This window comes from Primulina tabacum, chromosome 18 (genome assembly GCF_025594145.1).
Source record: "Primulina tabacum isolate GXHZ01 chromosome 18, ASM2559414v2, whole genome shotgun sequence".
NCBI classification, from domain to species: Eukaryota; Viridiplantae; Streptophyta; class Magnoliopsida; order Lamiales; family Gesneriaceae; genus Primulina; species Primulina tabacum.
The window spans coordinates 31,972,356-31,991,704 of record NC_134567.1 but is presented as its reverse complement, the minus strand read 5'-3'; the positions used below and the strand labels follow the sequence as shown (position 1 = coordinate 31,991,704).

The 19,349-nt window shown below is 34.1% G+C and overlaps 3 protein-coding genes across 3 annotated transcripts; all 3 read left to right on the top strand.

Annotated features, from left to right (window-relative positions):
* Positions 1–123: 123 nt before the first annotated feature.
* Positions 124–5,446, top strand: LOC142533122 (uroporphyrinogen-III synthase, chloroplastic-like). The gene is made up of 9 exons (XM_075639768.1): positions 124–363; positions 1,340–1,427; positions 2,142–2,208; positions 2,399–2,517; positions 2,648–2,743; positions 3,707–3,762; positions 4,353–4,438; positions 4,584–4,718; positions 5,106–5,446. Exons 1-9 carry the CDS (start codon positions 169–171, stop codon positions 5,161–5,163), a joined length of 900 nt encoding a protein of 299 aa, XP_075495883.1. The 5' UTR covers positions 124–168; the 3' UTR covers positions 5,164–5,446.
* Positions 5,447–13,606: 8,160 nt separating this feature from the next.
* LOC142532514 (uncharacterized) lies at positions 13,607–14,503 on the top strand. Its single transcript, XM_075638793.1, has one exon. The coding sequence runs from the start codon at positions 13,607–13,609 to the stop codon at positions 14,501–14,503; it is 897 nt and encodes a 298-aa protein (XP_075494908.1).
* A 2,856-nt stretch (positions 14,504–17,359) lies between these two features.
* LOC142533394 (transcription factor MYB25-like) lies at positions 17,360–18,262 on the top strand. The gene has a single exon (XM_075640144.1). The coding sequence runs from the start codon at positions 17,519–17,521 to the stop codon at positions 18,170–18,172; it is 654 nt and encodes a 217-aa protein (XP_075496259.1). The 5' UTR covers positions 17,360–17,518; the 3' UTR covers positions 18,173–18,262.
* Positions 18,263–19,349: the final 1,087 nt, after the last annotated feature.

Below are 19,349 nucleotides of genomic sequence, written 5' to 3'. Positions count from 1 at the left end.
AAAATTTTTGTTTCTCAAACATCAAATTATGGATATATTTTATTTATTTTTTAATTTATATCAAAAATTAAAGTGTAATCTTCACTGTTTCTAATTATATTTTGATTTTCGCTTGCATCCATCTACCGGTATCTTTATTGCGGAAATGCGTATCGTCTTCTGAAAACGATGGCTCCATTTTCTCTCTCTACCTTCTCTCCGGTTCGCACACCTGCAATTCCTAGTTCTTCTTTTCGTCATCAGTTTCAAAACCGAAGAATCAAAGCTGTAGGTTCTGTTTTAGCTTCGTTATCTTCCACTGCCAATCCTAAAGTTGTGGTCACGAGGGAGCGAGGCAAAAACGGCCAGCTCATTCATGCTCTGGTAATTCTTTTATGTTTTATCTTGTTGAATCCCTATTACGTTGCTGTGTTTAATTAAGTTATTGTCTGAAATTTTGACTGATATTTAATTTGAAAGAAATAATCTGATAATTTCTGGATTTGCTGAAGAAAATAGTGTGCTTTTATTATGTACTCGTGGCATCGGAAGAGTGTAGGTGTGTAACTGATGTCGTTTACTGTAACTTGTATGCGGGGTTAGTAGTTGAACAGTGGTAGAAATAGATGTTTCTAACTTTTGTTTTCCCCTGTAGCTTGTGAAGGATGAAAGCTTTTGAAACAATGGGTTGTTAATGAACAGGGAACATACTAGATAACATTAGCTTTAGGGGTTTCAATAAATATGAAGGACATAGTTTTTAAATTAGTTTGCGTAAATGAGATAAGATCGAATAGGAAGGATGCAAAAGCATTTGTAATGTGACGAAATGTCAAGCAATATATGCTTGGGGATGTTGATGTTGCTACAAACACGACGTATGCTGTGGTTCAACACGAGACAAACATAATGATTTTCTTAACGAGGCATGGTTTGAAGCAAACAAGCAAATAAAAAAGTTGCAGCATAATGAGCCCAGATGTCATCCACCTCCAAATAGTGCAAAATAAAAATCCTACCATGGAAGAAATTGAATCGTAATTTCTAAATTGCTTCGAATTTTGTGAGCGTCTCAATACTGTCTCCTTTCATTTTATATACATTAGAGATTTTGCACCCTTTGAGGAAATGGGATCATGGTTCTATACTTCCATTATCTGCTAGAATTCATTTCACTGCACAATTTAACAGCTCCAATTTTCCCTTTATAATCATCACATGCAAAGTTCCTTAGTGTCAAGTTGTCGCAAGTTGCAACCTACTGATTAGCATTGATCATGGCTGGTGTTAGATATTTATTATTCTTTTGGCTAGCTCGTTGTAATATGGCTGTAAGTGTAATTTGTTCCTTTATTTGCAGGCAAATAATGGAATTTACTGTCTAGAGCTTCCTCTTATCCAGCATATTAAGTTGCCTGATTCAGAGAATCTTTCTTCCGTGTTGAGCAGTGAGTTCTAGATAATTTCTTTGCCTATTGTTGGTATTATATGTTATAATTTATGCTTTATAGGGTTATAATTTATGCTTTATGGGGACATTAGTTTAACTTCCTACTCAATTTGTGGTCAATGAACCTTGGTTTTATGTAAAAGGTACTGTTACTTTGGTAATCTGGAAACATGTGTCCTTACATAGTATTTGTGGGTTCCCCTGTTTTTGTTGCAGTCATCCCCTGTATTTGGAATTCATTCCTATTTAGAATCTGTAAATGCCTAGGTTTTTGAAACTTGTCCCATATTTATGGTGAATGGCACTCTGAGTGGTGGAAACTGTGTGAAAAGGGTTACCTAATATCAAATTGTGATCCTCGAGGAAAACTGGTCATGTTTAACACGTGAGTGATATCATCATATCACTTACAAACTCTTGTTGAAATCGTTTGGTTAGATCGGAATGTGTTGATGTTATTAATAAATAATATCTTCCTAACTTTTGGTGTTTTGCCAAAACTCCATTATATGTGATAGCAGGGAACACAAAACATCTAATATTGATGTCACTCCCTCTCTTTGTATGTGTGTATCTTCTCTCACAGTTTCTTTTACTTTACTTCTAAAAGTTCCCTCGTATAAAAAATCAAAGTTCACACATGCGTGTACAAGTAATTGAATAAGTTTGTTAAGTAGGAATAGTCTCTGATTTCTGCTTTCTATGGCTGCAGACAATTTTTTTGACTGGATTGTCATAACTTCACCTGAAGCGGGTGAGGTTTTTCTTCATGCTTGGAAGTAAGATTCTATTGTTTCTAGAGCAATTTGTCCTCAATATTATTTGGTTTGATGAAGAGAATTAGTCACTTAAAGCCTGAGGCTGTTTTGTCACTTTATAATGTCTAAATATCTTTTGAGTGATGCAATATCAATGTCATGTTTTGTAAGTTGGCTGTATTGCTCGTTAATTCTAGCTATTGGTTTACAGAGCTGCTGGAGCTCCAAAAGTTAGGATTGGAGTGGTGGGTGCTGGTACCGCAAGTGTTTTTGAGAAAATTTTGCCTTCTGCAGCGCAAAGTCTTTATGTTGCCTTTATTCCATCAAAAGGTTTTTAATTCGTTCCATAATTATGATAGAGAAAAACATTTTAGGCAAGTTAACTTGTGAATGTGAATGTAGTGTGGGAGATTAGTCAAATCACAGCTTGAAAGAAAGTAATTTTAGTTATGATATCCAGCGACTGGCAAAGTTTTGGCATCTGAGCTTCCAAATAATGGTAACACGAGGTGCACCGTCTTATATCCTGCTTCAGCAAAAGCTGGAAATGAAATCGGTCAGTCTTTCCATCACTAATTTGTTAAAGCATTATTTGCGAGACAACTTCCCTGTGAAAGGAAATACAGCAGGAATGCTGAATACAAATAGTTTAAGTGAAACTTGTTTGTTTCTATGTTCCGAAAAACCAGGATAGTTTATTGTATTGCTACTCTGAAGTTTTACACTTGTGATGGCCAAGAAAAAAATTCTTGGTTACCGCCGAGATCTATATGAATTTTTTTTTCATATTTGATTTTTCCCTTTACAGTGATGCAAAAAGCAATCAGTCAACTGAGTTCTCTGCTTATTAAAAATAAAGAACGATGCGAATGTTTGATTAAATCATCAGGATGTAAATACTGAATTAATTTTGCGTGAAGTCAAATTGTAGAGAAGGAATACCACTGAATGGAAATTCCTGTTTGATTGCTTATTTCTGAATTTAGATTAGAGTATTCAATCAATTTAGCTGTTTTCTTTAATGTCACTTTCTAAAGTCTTTGACCACTATAGTGAAACAAAGGTCTATATCAGCCTTGAAGTTAAGTCGGATTTCATTTTTCCAGGTAGTTCATTTAAGAAGTCAAGAGATTATGAAAAAAAATTCTAGTGACTTGAAAATTTTTTTTGTTGAAAAGTTTGGTTATGCTAATGTACCAGAGTTTTGAAAGTTGATTTTTCATTTAAGTATTTTGTGTGAAAGGTGCCAATAATAAGTTGATGGTTCTTCTATCGAAACTCTTACATTTAAACGGATAAGAAAGAAAACATGGTTAATGATTAATTTTGGGGCAAAATATAAGATTATACAATTACAAATATAAATTGCTATTGGATCACGACGCTCAATGCTCCATGTGAAATTAGTATTTGTTTCCCTTTTATTGTTTAAATCTCTCCAGATCTGCTGTATTTTTTTATCGTATCATTGAAATGAACTGACATTTGTTTGGTTTCTGGTCTTGTTTTTCTATTTCAGAGGAGGGCCTTGCAAGGCGTGGATTTGAGGTTACTAGACTGAATACATACACTACCGTATGGATCCTGCTCTGATATTGTCAGCTTACTTTTCAGTTGCATAAATTATACTCTGCTTCTCCCCTCCTTATTGAAGAATGATAATGACACTGTATATGGAGTTTCTGTTCTTTTTGCTGGTTGCTGCTGGATTGACATTTGGAAATAAGCTTTCTTTTTTCCCCTTTCTCCACATTTGTAAATGAGAACTAAACTTGTTTTTACTCATCCGTCAACGGTTTTTATCTCTTCTTACACCATCTATGCAGTGCTTGAATGACGAACTGATGTATTTTGAATCTCATTCGGCACCATTAATTTTAACATGCGGACATGTGAAGTTTTGTTGTCTTTATACATTATCAAATGCCTGTGAAGTGCACAAGTCCACATGTCCGTTGGAATTCCTTCACTGATATTTTGGGTGTGTCATAAATTTAAGAAGGTTAGTTTATAATGTTGAGAACTTGACAGTTGGTGGAAAGGAAGGATACTATTGGGCGAGAGATGTTCGTCAGGACGAGGGCTACTATTGATATATTTTGAAAATTGAGCAGGTCAAAGTTGGTTATCATGATAGGATGCTAATTGGAGGTGTTCTTTTTCAGGAGCCTGTCAAATACGTGGACCCTATGGCTTTAGAACAGGCACTTTTCATTCCTGTTGTTGCGGTAGCATCACCTTCTGCTCTGCGGTAAACCTCCTTCACTTATTATTGCTGTGCTTTTTTAATTTTCCTTCTTGTTTAGCCAGTTGAAAAAAATTTAGATCAAACTTTTCGAGGTTCTGTAGTCGTTCCTTTCATTTACAAATGTTTAAGCTTTATCGTTCTTCAACAGTGCTTGGCTTAGTGTATTGCCAGAATCACCACGGTGGGATAATGCTGTTGCTTGTATTGGGGAGACTACTGCAGTAGCTGCCAACAAATTGGGGTTCAGGAATGTGTACTTCCCAGCAAATCCTGGTCTTGAAGGGTAACCTCCATTCTATTGGATTATTTTGGGAAATTATGTGCCTTAACTCATTCTATGTGAACTATAGTCTTCATATATTACATGTTGAAGACTATCATATTTGCATGCATGTGTAAGTTAAATATATGTAGTAAAATGAGCCAGTATTTGAACTGATAGATCTAGACGTCTAGTTTATGACTGAGACTCGGATGACCATAACAATTACTATTAGAATGACGTAATTTTTTTTATAGCAGCATTTATAGCATAAACTCCATGTTTACATTACTGAAATCCCATGTTTTATTGCTTGCATCAGAACTCAGAGAAATGGCAGTGAATAAACAATATCCTTGGATTTTCTGTAATCATGCTAATTCAACATGTAGATTTTTTTTCTCTCAGGTGGATTAGTTGTATTTTAGAAGCTTTAAAAGTTCACGGCCAAGTGCAGGAGGTCTGAGAGTTGAATTTTGCCTGTCTTGCTGCCCAGCCTGCTAACTTTTGACCACAGTACGTTCTAGCAGCGGCATTTTGTAGTCTCTACTAAGTAAATTAGGAACTGAGAGGTTGTTTAGACGCTTCCACATACGGTCCAGGGCCGGTTTGAGTATAATCCCTGCACAAATCCCTAAAACCAAGAAACTCCATGAATAAGAGAATGTTTGAATATTTCGTTGATAGCTGTTAAGAGGAACCATGTAGACTTGGGAATTTTGTCAAGACAGGTAATACTTCATTTGATATTTAACCATCCACACAACAAAAAAGATCAGCGTATATAGTCTTATTTCCTACAGGAGAGGATATATATTTGATATTTATGTACAACTCTTATGCCAGTGGGATTTTCTTCTGAGTTTTCAGGCCATAATTATATTTTTATTCCTTCTATTGAAAGAAGATGCACCCGATATGCTAATAATACCATTGGATTATAAAATTTTAGCAAGTCACATTAATTAGAGTATGTGCTCTTAACTTTTTATAAAAAATAATTTTTGAAATTAATTTCGATTATGCTGTTATTTTAATTGTTTTTGAATTCTAATTATATATGCTTTTAAATTGTCACGAGTAATATACTCGCAAATGCTCACTAAGAATTACTTACAGGCTATGCTCTGTCTTTAAATTTTAAAAAAATGATTTGAAATGTTATATTTTTTTTACAAAAAATGAATCATAAAAAGTATGAAAAACGACGTTTGCTCTGCTAGACCCGTTCAAACTGAAGTTTTCTTTGACTCGCATATTGGGTGGCTTAAAATTGCTTAATATAATTTTTGAGAAAAAAAATGCATATATGTTGAAAAATATATTTAAAATGTGAGTATTGAATATTTGAATGTTGAATATTTGAATGTTGAAAATAAGAGTTGTAAATATTGAAAATTAGTGTGTGATGATGTAGGTAATGATGTATTTTATTTTTGGATTATTTGTAAAGATTTCCTATAAATAGATCTCTCATTTGTGAAGAAAATCACAATTGAGTAGAGAGAAAAATATTATAAAGTGTGTAGTTTGGTAAATTTTGAGAGTTTGAGATTTTTATTTTTTACCATAAATTTTTACTTTTTCACAACACGTTATCAGCACGAAGCTCTAAAAGTCCTACATACTTTTCCAAGCTCCAAACAGAAGAAAAAGGTAACAAAAATAATTATATTTATTTTACTGTTATTTATTTATTGTGTATTTATTTAATATACAATATAATGTTATTATTAGAAATAATAAAAATAAATTTTTCAAAAACTTGTTATAAATCCTGGGAGGATGTTAAGACGACATCCCACACTCCCGGTAAGGGATACGACAAGTATAAAAGCCTATAAGATTTTTAAACAAAATAACTTACGACACCTCGTTATAATAATGTGATATACATAATTATTTAAACATGATTAATATTATATTCACCATATTATTACCATAAAATTATACAAATACATACATTTATTTTTTGTACACCAACGGTCATAAACGGTAACAAAACGGCTAGTTTTTGCCCTACAAATATCATCTCACAAACACATTCAATCACTCCAACTTTCTCTTCTTCTCTAAAATTATTCTTCATCAAATTTTTCGAAGAAAAAAGAAGATGACTTTCTCAAAGTTATTTTTAATTATTTTGGTTATCATACTCACGAGTATTTTATTTATCGGAGAATATCCTCCTCGTGTGTTTTTTTTATTTTTACAAATACTTGTACTTGTTGTTTATCCATTACTTTGTATTGCAATATTCATTAACTAATAAAATGCATCGTAATTTTTTTAGTACCACCATGTCAAACTTGGCAAAACTCGAATTCATTCCTCTTGATATCACGGAAAAAAAATTATATGCCATGGACTCTCGATGTATAAATGCATCTTGAGTCATTGAGTCTAAATGAGACCATAAAAGAAAATGGCATATCGACATCCCAAGAAAAGGCAAAAGCCATGATATTTTTGCGTTGGCATCCCATGGCTTTGTGGAAGGGATTAAAAGAAAGATTCGAACAAATGAATTTAGTGAGAAATCATCAGGCACGACCCACTGGTTCAACGGCATTTCCTGAAGTAAATGTCGTAAGCAAAAATGAATTTAAATCTGGAAACCAAAATCAAAGTTATAAACAAGATTTTGGTCGTGGACGAAATCTTGGTCGTGGTCGTGGTCGTGGATGTGGACGTGGAAGTGGTCGTGGACGCGGCCGTGGTTTTGAAAATAATCGAGATAGTTACTTTTATAACTCATCTCAAAAGAACGTCCCAAACCATCCACAGAAAAGGCATCATGAAAATATGAGTGTTAATGAGAATCACTCAAAAAGATATGAAAGTTCTTGTTTCAGATGTGGTACTCCAGGACATTAGTCCCATATTTGTCGAGCCCCTGAGCATCTTTGTAAACTTTATAAAGAATCATTAAAGGGGAAAGAAAAGGAGACCAACTTCACTGAACAAAGTGAATCTTTGAGTGATTTAACTCATTTTGATGCTGGAGATTTTCTGATTGATTTCTCAGACAATGATCAATTTGCTGGTGGAATAAATATGTAAAATATTTTATGTGCCCATATGATAATGTTTTATTGTGTGCTATATTTTTGCATTTTATTGTCAGTAATTTTATTTCATTGCATATATTTTTTGAAGTTGAAATATGGAAAATGCTATGAGCAAAGGTGAAGTTTGCATACCCGATAGTGGTACAACGCACACTATCCTCCGAGATAAAAGATATTTCTTGGAACTAAAACCAACAAAAACAACGGTGAATACAATATCAGGTCCTGTAGACTTGATTAAAGGATGTGGTAAAGCACAATTTTTGTTACCTAATGGTACAAAATTTTTGATCAATGATGCTTTATATTCACCACAATCGAAAAGAAATTTGTTGAGTTTTAATGATATATATTCCCATGGGTATGATACTCAAACAATGAATGAAGGGAATGAGAAATATATGTGTCTTATCACATATAAATCAGGAAAGAAATATGTGATTGAAAAACTACCAATGCTCCCTACTGGATTGCATTATACACATATAAGTCCCATTGAATCAAACATGGTAGTTGATAATTCTTCGATATTAACCAATTGGCATGATCGATTGGGACATCCTGGTTCAACAATGATGCGAAGAATTATAGAAAATACACATGGTCATCCACTGAAAGACCAGAAGATCTTTCAGAATAATAAGTTTCAATGTAAAGCATGTTCTCTTGGAAAACTTATTATAAGACCATCACCAGTCAAAATCCAAACTGAATCACCAATGTTTCTTGAACGTATTCAGGGTGATATTTGTGGACCAATCCATCCACCATGTGGACCATTCAGATACTTTATGGTATTGATTGATGCCTCCAGCAGATGGTCACATGTATGTTTATTATCAACTCGAAATGTTGCATTTGCAAGATTACTTGCTCAAATAATAAAATTGAGGAATCAATTTCCCGATTATACAATCAAGAAAATTAGACTTGATAATGCTGGTGAATTTACTTCCCAAACTTTCAATGATTATTGTATGTCTATGGGAATCATTGTTGAGCATCCTGTTGCTCATGTACATACACAGAATGGATTGGCTGAATCATTGATTAAACGTCTGCAAATGATTGCTAAACCAATGATAATGAAAACAAAGCTCCCTATTTCTATATGGGGACATGCAATTTTACACGCTGCTTCATTAATTCGCATCAGACCAAGTGCATATCATAAATACTCCCCATTGCAGCTTGCATTTGGTAAAGAACCAGACATTTCTCATCTGAGAATTTTTGGATGTATGGTGTATGTGCCTATTGCACCACCGCAACGAAAGAAAATGGGACCTCAAAGAAAGGTTGGAATTTATATCGGTTATGATAGTCCATCAATCATTCGATATCTTGAACCTCAGACAGGCGACGTGTTCACAGCACGTTTTGCTGATTGTCATTTTAATGAGGAAATCTTCCCAATGTTAGGGGGAGAACAGAAACATACCGAAAAAGAAATTACATGGTATGTATCATCATTGTTACATCTGGATCCAAGAACAAAACAATGTGAAAAAGATGTACAACAAATTGTACACTTGCAAAGAATAGCAAATCAAATACCAGATGCATTTGCAGACACAAAAGGGGTAACTAAATCATATATACATGCTGCAAATGCCCCTGCTCGAATTGAAATTCCAAAGAAACAAATGGAAGATACTCATGATGTCATTAAACGCCTGAAGCGTGGAAGGCCAGTCGGTTCAAAGGATAAAAATCCTCGAAAAAGAAAATTCATAGAGAAACACGATGATCACAAAATAAAGAATGTCGTTTCTGAAGAAACACATGATGATCACAAAATAGAGAATGGTGTTCCTGAAGAAACACATGATGATGAAAATGTTCTGTCAGAACCACAAACTGACGAGAATCATGAAATCTCTATCAATTATATTAATACTGGAAAAATATGGAACCGAAAAGATATAGATGAAATTGATGATATATTTTCTTATAATGTGGCAATCGACATCATAAATGATAACGAAGATCATGAACCAAAATCTTTTGGTGAATGTAAAAATCGGCAGGATTGGATAAAATGGAAAGATGCCATCCAGGTTGAATTAAATTCGCTAAATAAACGTAATGTTTTTGGACCTATAGTCCTTACACCTGAAGGTGTAAAACCTGTTAGATACAAATGGGTTTTTATTCGAAAGCGAAATGAGAAAAATGAAATAGTAAGATATAAAGCTCGACTTGTTGCACAAGGTTTTTCTCAAAGGCCTGGAATTGATTATGAAGAAACGTATTCTCCTGTGATGGATGCAATTACGTTTCGGTATTTGATTAGCTTGGCGGTATCTGAAAATTTAGAAATGCGTCTTATGGATGTTGTTACAGCTTACTTATATGGATCACTTGATAGTAATATATATATGAAAATCCCTGAAGGATTTAAGATGCCTGAAGCACAAAGTTCAAAACCCAGGGAATGTTATTCTGTGAAATTACAAAGATCATTATATGGGTTAAAGCAATCAGGTCGAATGTGGTATAATCGACTAAGTGATCACTTGATGAAAAAGGGATATGTAAATAATTCAATATGCCCTTGTGTTTTCATTAAGAAAACAACATCCGGATGCGTAATTATTGCTGTATATGTTGATGATTTAAACATCATTGGAACGAATAAAGAAATTCAAGAAGTTGTGTCATACTTGAAGGAAGAATTTGAAATGAAGGATCTTGGAAAAACCAAGTATTGTCTGGGTTTACAAATTGAACAAAAAGAATGTGGAATGTTTGTTCACCAGACAAATTATACAGAAAAGATCCTTAAACGTTTTAATATGGATAAAGCAAATCCTTTAAGTACTCCAATGGTTGTTAGATCATTAAACATAGAAAAGGATCCATTCCGTCCATGTGAAGATGATGAAGATATTCTTGGTCCAGAAGTACCATATCTAAGTGCCATCGGTGCCCTTATGTACCTTACAAATTGTACAAGGCCTGATATATCTTTTGCCGTGAATCTGTTGGCAAGATTTAGCACATATCCAACAAAGAGACACTGGAACGGAATTAAACATATATTCCGTTATCTACGAGGAACGACAGACTTGGGACTTTTGTATTCAAAAGATGCTAATCCAAGTATAATTGGTTATGCTGATGCTGGATACTTATCTGATCCACACAAGGCACGTTCCCAAACTGGATATGTATTTACTCGTGGAGGCACTGCAATATCTTGGCGTTCTCAGAAACAAACGCTCGTAACAACTTCATCAAATCATGCCGAGATTATTGCACTACATGAAGCAAGTCGTGAATGTGTGTGGTTAAAATCAATGACCCAACATATCCAAATTTCATGCGGATTATCATCTGATGAGAAGCCTGTGATACTATATGAAGATAATGCTGCATGTGTTGCTCAAATGAAAGAAGGATACATAAAAAGCGACAGAACTAAACATATTCCTCCTAAGTTCTTCGCATTCACCAAGGAGCTTGAGAAGAATAGATGTATTGATGTTCGTCACATTCAATCAAGTGAAAACTCATCAGATCTCTTCACAAAGGCACTTCCTACGTCAATATTCAGAAAGCACATATATAATATTGGGATGCGCAATCTACGAAATTCGTGAAGAATTGTTCGTGTCAACATGAGGGGGAGTTTACGTGACTGCACTCTTTTTCCCTTACTATGGTTTTTATCCCAATGGGTTTTTCCTAGTAAGGTTTTTAACGAGCCAGTATAAAAACACGTAATGAAGACAATCATTATGATCATCATCACAAGGGGGAGTGTTGAAAAATATATTTAAAATGTGAGTATTGAATATTTGAATGTTGAATATTTGAATGTTGAAAATAAGAGTTGTAAATATTGAAAATTAGTGTGTGATGATGTAGGTAATGATGTATTTTATTTTTGGATTATTTGTAAAGATTTCCTATAAATAGATCTCTCATTTGTGAAGAAAATCACAATTGAGTAGAGAGAAAAATATTATAAAGTGTGTAGTTTGGTAAATTTTGAGAGTTTGAGATTTTTACTTTTTACCATAAATTTTTACTTTTTCACAACAATATACATAATATAGTTAGAGGTTTCAAATCATTAGACGAAGCGGTATTTTTGGCGGGTTGAGAAAACATCAAGTGGTGGGACAAATCTAGCTAATTATAAGTGTAATCGGGCGGGTTGGAAGTTGTAGCCAGCCAACTCCTGCCATTTTGTCGGTTATCATCCTAGCTCATTTTTTTTATATATAATGAGATGGGTCGATCATGCGAATTTTAACTCATTTTGACATTTTTAGATATAACTTATTATTAAATAGGTTGACTCTAGAGATCCAATTTAGGGAAGATGAAAACTATACAAATTAATTTTATTTTATTTTAAGCTAGGAAAGAGATTTGTTATAATTGAGTCTTGAATTCAAATTATCGTTATAAATTTGTGATCTAATTGTTAGATATATTATAAGTCATCAACTGATAAAGTTTGAATTTTTTTTATGTAGAAAATTATGTTTCAAATTTTTTTTTCTTTCATCACACGCTAGATTTTAACTATTGAATTTCAAGTTACACCAGCGTAAAAATATTGCATGAAAAAAATATGAACAAGGTAAGGGATGAGTTATGTGGATTAATAAATTAAATATGTATATTGCTTTAATATTTTGCATATCTAATAATTTAAATGGATGATAACGACGAAAAAATGGTAGCAAGGGAAACGAACAAACAATTCACGAGTCTCTGGCGCTTCTAGACGGTCGTCATCAGTGTGCATTGTTTGTATAATAAGTAAGCTATTTTTAGAAATTAAATAAAAAAACTATCTAAATATACATTTATATATATATATATATAATATAAGAAAAAATGTGATTGAAAACTGATTTAAGTAATTATCAGTTTTTCTTATTATCATATTTTTGACATATTTAATTTGTAATTAATTATTTTTAATAATATACATCTTTTAAACAATTCACGAAGATAATTAGATTAAATTAAAAAATCCGTCAATCTTGTTTTCCACGTTTTGTTAATTTATCATTCCGCTATTCCATTTTGCAGACGTGTAACTAAATTCCCACGATATATGCATCTAGAAAATACTACTAAGCTGTTCAAAAGTTGAAGCACACATGCATCGACTTCTATTCTTTTAATTTGTTCATGTGTAATATATATACATCAGTATCAACAAATTACCGTTGTAATTTATTGAATCCTACATAATCTCGAAGTTTTTAAGTCTAATTAATGAATTGAAAAAAATGCATTTATAATTTTTTGAGATTTTGGTCCGTTATGTTATTGAGTTTCAGATATAGTCATGTATATTTTTATTTTTGGTAATTTTAGTCATTTTTCGTTTTTAATATCTAGGATGCACTACACACATCAGCTTTATATTGATGTCACGTCAGCGACACGTCGGAGAAAAAAGACTAAAATTGTCCGAAAGCAAAAATAATATATTAAAACTGAAATTGTATAACATAAAAGACCAAATTACATTTTTCTCCAATAAATTGAATTGAAATCACAAATTTAATTCCTGTCCAAATATTATATGTTTTTTCTTATTTCTCTGTAGCTAGCTAGCGCATATGATAATTAACATAAATATCACGTTTAAAAGTGAAATAAGTAATAACAAATTAAAATATTATAATATTTTGTTATTGAGGGAATAATACTAAAACGGGTAAAAGTGAGAAATGATCAAAGTAAAAAAAAAGTAATAAAAGACTGCTAAATTGTTAGATATTTGGAGTCAACAATATATGCTCGTCTCTACTGATATAAACCTAATCTCCTTCCTTCCATATTCAGCTCCGCAGCGAAGCGAACATGGAGGTGATTCTACCTTCCCACACCTCGGACTTCGATCTCAACAGCGCAAGGTCTTCCCCACGTGGGGAATACTATTTCAGTGCTCCCACCAGCCCCTCTCATCTCTCTCAATTTTATAAAGATTTTGATGCTTTCGTGGTGGCTGGAAGTGGCGGGACGGTGCCGAAATCATCGTCTCCCAAGAATTTGATCGGAGATGATTTTTCTTTTTATGTGAGCGAAGAATGGGAAACTGCGTCTCAGCTATCTGCTGAAGAACTGTTTGATGGTGGGGTGGTGAAGCCTTTGAGTTCGAAGCCTCGGCCAGTGAGGGTTGATCAGCTCCCTAATAAAGTGGCAACGAAGAAAATCCAGGGAGCCTTCTCACCTCGCGGGAAGAATAGCAAAGGAAACGCCGCCACTGAAATTACTCAAAGAGGAAGATCAGAAAGGGCCGCCGTTAATGCGTCCAAGTCCTCGAGTCGCAGGGCCGCACGTTCACTTTCTCCCATCAGAGACGTCGAATACCAATACTGGGAAGACGAGAAGCTGCAGCAATCTGATAACGCAAAGAATTCTTCAACGATTTGTTCCTCTGATAAAGGCAGCAAGAAATGGAGACTGAAGGACTTCTTCTTGCTCCGCAGCGCATCAGAGGGACGCGCGGCCGAGAAAGACAACCTGAAGAAGTACACGGCGGCGTACACGCACTCAAGCTTCAGGGCGATAGACAGTCCCGGTCAGAGGAAGGGGAATGTTTCAGCCCACGAGCTGCATTACACAGTGAACCGGGCGGTTTCTCAAGATCTGAAGAAGAAGACTTTCTTGCCGTACAAGCAGGGGATCCTGGGCCGCCTGGCGTTCAATCCCGCCGCCCATGCTCTGGCCAACGGTTTTGGCTTCTCACGTAAATGATATCAAATTACAATAACAATACACCTCTTCATTTTTACATAAAAATGTAATGTAATGTATGCTTCGGCTTCACGTTTATTTATTTTTTTTAAAAATGTTTATAACTTTCTTTTTTTATAATTATCGAAATCGAAATGTTACAACTTTCTGCAATGTAAAAGTTTGCACATATAGAAATCAATTGGAAATGCTGGTTTCAAAAAATATAAATGTCCAAAAACAAAAAAAAAACCTGTACTTCAATTTCATATGCGCAAGACAATGTCTTGCATAACTATTATAATTATTATTGTTGTATTAATCACTCGATTGTCTTAAAGTTTGACTCGTAAATTGAGATTGCAAAAAATATATAATATAATGATAATAAATCAATATATATATATATATATATATATATATATATATGAAACTGATTAAATGTGTGTTATTTTATTTTCATATATTATCATATTATTTTCTGGAAAGAAAATTATTAAAGAGATCATTTATGAAACTTGGGAAGACGTGTAGACATAACATATCAGCATGACCTTAACAATGTAGAACTTTATTTTAAAAAAATGAAATGAAAGCTTACACTTAACCACTTTATTCCAATATTGACTCTCAATTTCTTAAAAAAAATCAAGTAATTAGTCTCGTACATATATAATTACATCATAATTAATTGTTCGATGGTTTACATGTTATCATGATGTAAAATATATTTAATATGCCATAGACATTTAGCGATAAATTTTATTCGTAATATCGAATTAGAATTAATTTAACCCACTTTATAAGATGGATAAATCATGAAAACCTAACTGTGAATTATTATTATTATTATTATTTTTTACGAATAATTTGACAAAAACAAACTTGAAAAATAGTATCGGGTGCTTTTCTTCTTTGACAAATCGATATATATAAATGTATTAAATTCAGAAATAGGTCAAGGTCGGGTATTCAACTTCTAGAATAGCAGATTAATTCCCCTTCTCTATAATAATAATTCTTTCTTTTTTCTCTCAAAAAATAAATTGGAAAATGAGTAATAATTCTACAATTTTCTTTTCCATCAAGAAAAGGGGCATACTTCCTTCTCGATGTCGTGGCCTAACCCGATTATATAAGCGGAGAGTATAATTGTCAACTTGCACAGTTTTTCCATTAAAAGATTTTATACAATTTTTTAAAAAGAAAATTATATTATATTCTCGACAATTAATACTATGAAAATATATAAGATGAATATAATTTTATTAATATATGAATATTGAATACGGAGACAAAAAAATTAAGAAATCTGACATGTGTCTAAAATAAATGGACACCAAAATATAAAGGTCGATATTATCAGCAATTCAAAAAATGGAAATATGTGTTTCATAAATACAACACAATGTAAAATAAAGTACAGATGATATTTCTCGTATCTGAAACAGAAAATCTGAAACGCTGCACGATTTCCTCGGTCAATATCAACTGAAGTAATTTCATCTGCGACCTCGAATCGTCCAACCAAACGGGCAAAGAACAACATCTGCTGTTTCAGAGTGAATTTTATATTTTCTGCCTACAAATATACAATAATTCAGCCAGCCATATTCTTTGTCAAAATACAATCTACACACGAAGTACCTGGCAAAAAGCGATGCTGTTGTTCTCCTTCATGTTCCACGAGCGCCACGGGCAACCCTTTATCCTTCAATGCTTGATAGATTTTTAGAGCTTGATCCTGTGGAATCAAACGATGTTTCTTAGTTTTCATGAAGGAACATGCATAGAACTGACTGGTGACTGACCTTGTCTTCCAATGAAGAATCTTAGATCCTCCTAATCTAATTTGATCCAAAAATAAATATAAAAAACGACAATCGGTCCTTTGTTATCTTAATCTATTGATATTTTTTCAACACTAAAAGCAAATAATAAATTGAGAAACATTAATTTTGGTCCTTCGTTATCTTATTAATGTCCGATATTGTTCATTGTTGTACGGGGCAGAGGAACAATCATTAAACCTATTTTGGTCATTCTACAAATAATCATTTTAGACGGTTCGACTTGTTTTGAAACACGCACCAAAGAGTCTCATATGTGTGCGAGTCAACGACGAGAAAACCCGTAAGGCACGAGGAAGCTGACTGGCATGATCTCCCTTAAGGGTGCAACGCAGATCGACATTGATTTTCCGAGAAGGGTTCGAGTGAGCATACCTGTTGGGACTCGAAAGATGGTGAACTATGCCTGAGCAGGCGAAGCAAGAGGAAACTCTGGTGGAGGCCCGCAATGATACTGACGTGCAAATCGTTCGTCTGATTTGGGTATAGGGACGAAAGACTAATCGAACCGTTTAATAACTGGTTTCCTCTAAAGTTTCCCTCAGCATAGCTGGAGCTCGAGTACGAGTTCTATTCGGGTAAAACCAATTATTAGAGGAATCGGGGGCGCAACGCCCTTGACTGGCTGCTCCGTTGAGCCACGTAGGAAATCGAGAGCTCCAAATGGGCCATTTTTGGTCTCGTTATTTGACTTTGTATCTTCCTTTAGGTTCACACAAGATCGTGTCTTTATATTGCAAAATAAACTTTCAAGGACAAACTGACAAAGACATTGGGGATAAAATCCCAAATTGGCGTCATATATATTTTCACCAATCTGGAAAATATATATACGTGGTAAATTAAACCAACAATATATGTGTATTTTTTGTTTATTCGTATATTTAAAAAGAAAGATTATTCAAATTATGATTTTTAAAAATAAAAGAAAAAACTACATCCATTTTTGAAATTTAATAATAATAATAATATCCATGATTGAGTCCTACTTCACAGAAGGCAGTTTCCAGTATGTATCCTACCTTTGGCCTAAAAAACCCGTACGCCCCAAATGCATGCATCCTCTTACTGCCCTTTCCATCTCTAAAATACTCGTAGCTTGCCATCTATATAAACTCCTGCACACTCTGTATTCTCCCACTCGTTCTACTCTCCGCTCAAACATTCAATCAACCAACAAGTAAACATGGAGAGATTTAACAGTTGTTCGTTGACGAGTTCTTCTTCCTCGGAGTCCTACGGGATCAAGACTCTGCCAGATGGCGACGAGTCTGAGAGAATTAAAGGCCCATGGAGCGCGGAGGAAGACAAGATTTTGACCAGATTGGTGGAGCGCTATGGAGCCCGAAATTGGTCTTTCATAAGCAAATACATAAAGGGTCGGTCGGGAAAATCTTGCCGGCTGAGGTGGTGCAACCAGCTCAGCCCAGATGTGGAGCACCGACCCTTTTCACCCGTGGAGGATGAGACCATCTTGGAGGCTCACGAGAAGTACGGAAACCGGTGGGCTACCATCGCACGGCTGCTCCCTGGTAGGACTGATAATGCTGTTAAGAACCACTGGAATTCAACTTTGAAGAGGAGATATCTGCAGAAACAGAAACAGAGCATGGATGAGGCCAATGAAATCGAAAAGAAAACGGGTTCTGCAAGCTACGAGTTTGACGAGTATGATCCAATGACGTCATTGTCGTTAGCGCCGCCCGGTATGTGCGGCGGCGCTGGGATGACAGAGAGTACGACAGGGATGGAAGGTATGCCGGTGGGGTTTTGGGATGTGATTGATAGGGAGGCGAGGGAGTACGTTTCGTCGTCTTTCCCGGACGCTAATTACTCCTAGATTTCACTGATAATCACCGTGTTGATTTAAGTATGATCATAAATTGTACTTTGGTTGTTAATCCCTTTTATAGATTGATTAATTTGTTGATATTGTGTTGAATCAATAATATTCACAAGTAATATATCGGTTTATATTATGAATGCTTTAACTCGAATACTTCCAACATATCAGTATTGAAGCCATGCACTTCACTCAGTGAGCGATCGCTGATATTTGAGCAAAAATTTGTGTGAAACGATTTCACGGATCATATTTTGTGAGACGGATCTCTTATCTGATCAGCCACAAGAGACCTACTCTTGTACTCGCATGATTACAGACACTATGTTTCATTTTTATTTTTTAAAAAAGTAGCAATGACTCGAATGTTTAAAATTGTGAGTTCGGATTGATGGATTAGATTTGAAAAAAAGAATTTGATTTAGAGAAGAATTCGACAAGATTATATTTAAAATCCATCACAAATTGATTTTTTTTCTATTAAAGCAAATAAAAAAAAATTTGAAATACAAGTTACTATCACTCTTATGATGTTATGCACAGAAGAGTTGAGTTTCTTAATTAATTAATAATTTAATAAAATATCTGTGGGTCAAAGTTTAATGTGATGCCATAATTGGTGGTAGATGAGAGTGGGGCACCAGACACCATGTCGTTTCCAGGTAGAAAGGGCACGTTTAATTTCAAAGGGAATTTACGTACTTTATTATCTGTCGGCATATGAAATCCACGTTTTCATAGATTTGGACATTAAACAAAGCCTACACCACATTCTAAACGTGTATGAGAAAACATGGACGGTGTTTTTCGCGACCCTGTTCTCTTTGCATGCTGGCCAACTACCTTACCTGATTTCAGTTTATATACTATTATCTGGATAACGATAATGATACTATATTAAATATGAAAATTGTAGATAAAATATGTGAGTTTTTAAAGCGATTAGATATTGAAGTTATGCGTAAATTATATAAAAAATAGTATTTATCTAATTTGATAGGTTATTTTCGTAAAAACTAATTGATATCACAAAGTCGGACCACTAAAGACCTCAACTTTTATTTATAAAAGAGTTAATTCCTTATAAATCTTGATTTATGAATATATTCAATCATTTTTACGCTGAGAGTATGATGGAATTGAAGTATACAATTTTTTTTAAAAAAAAAATTCC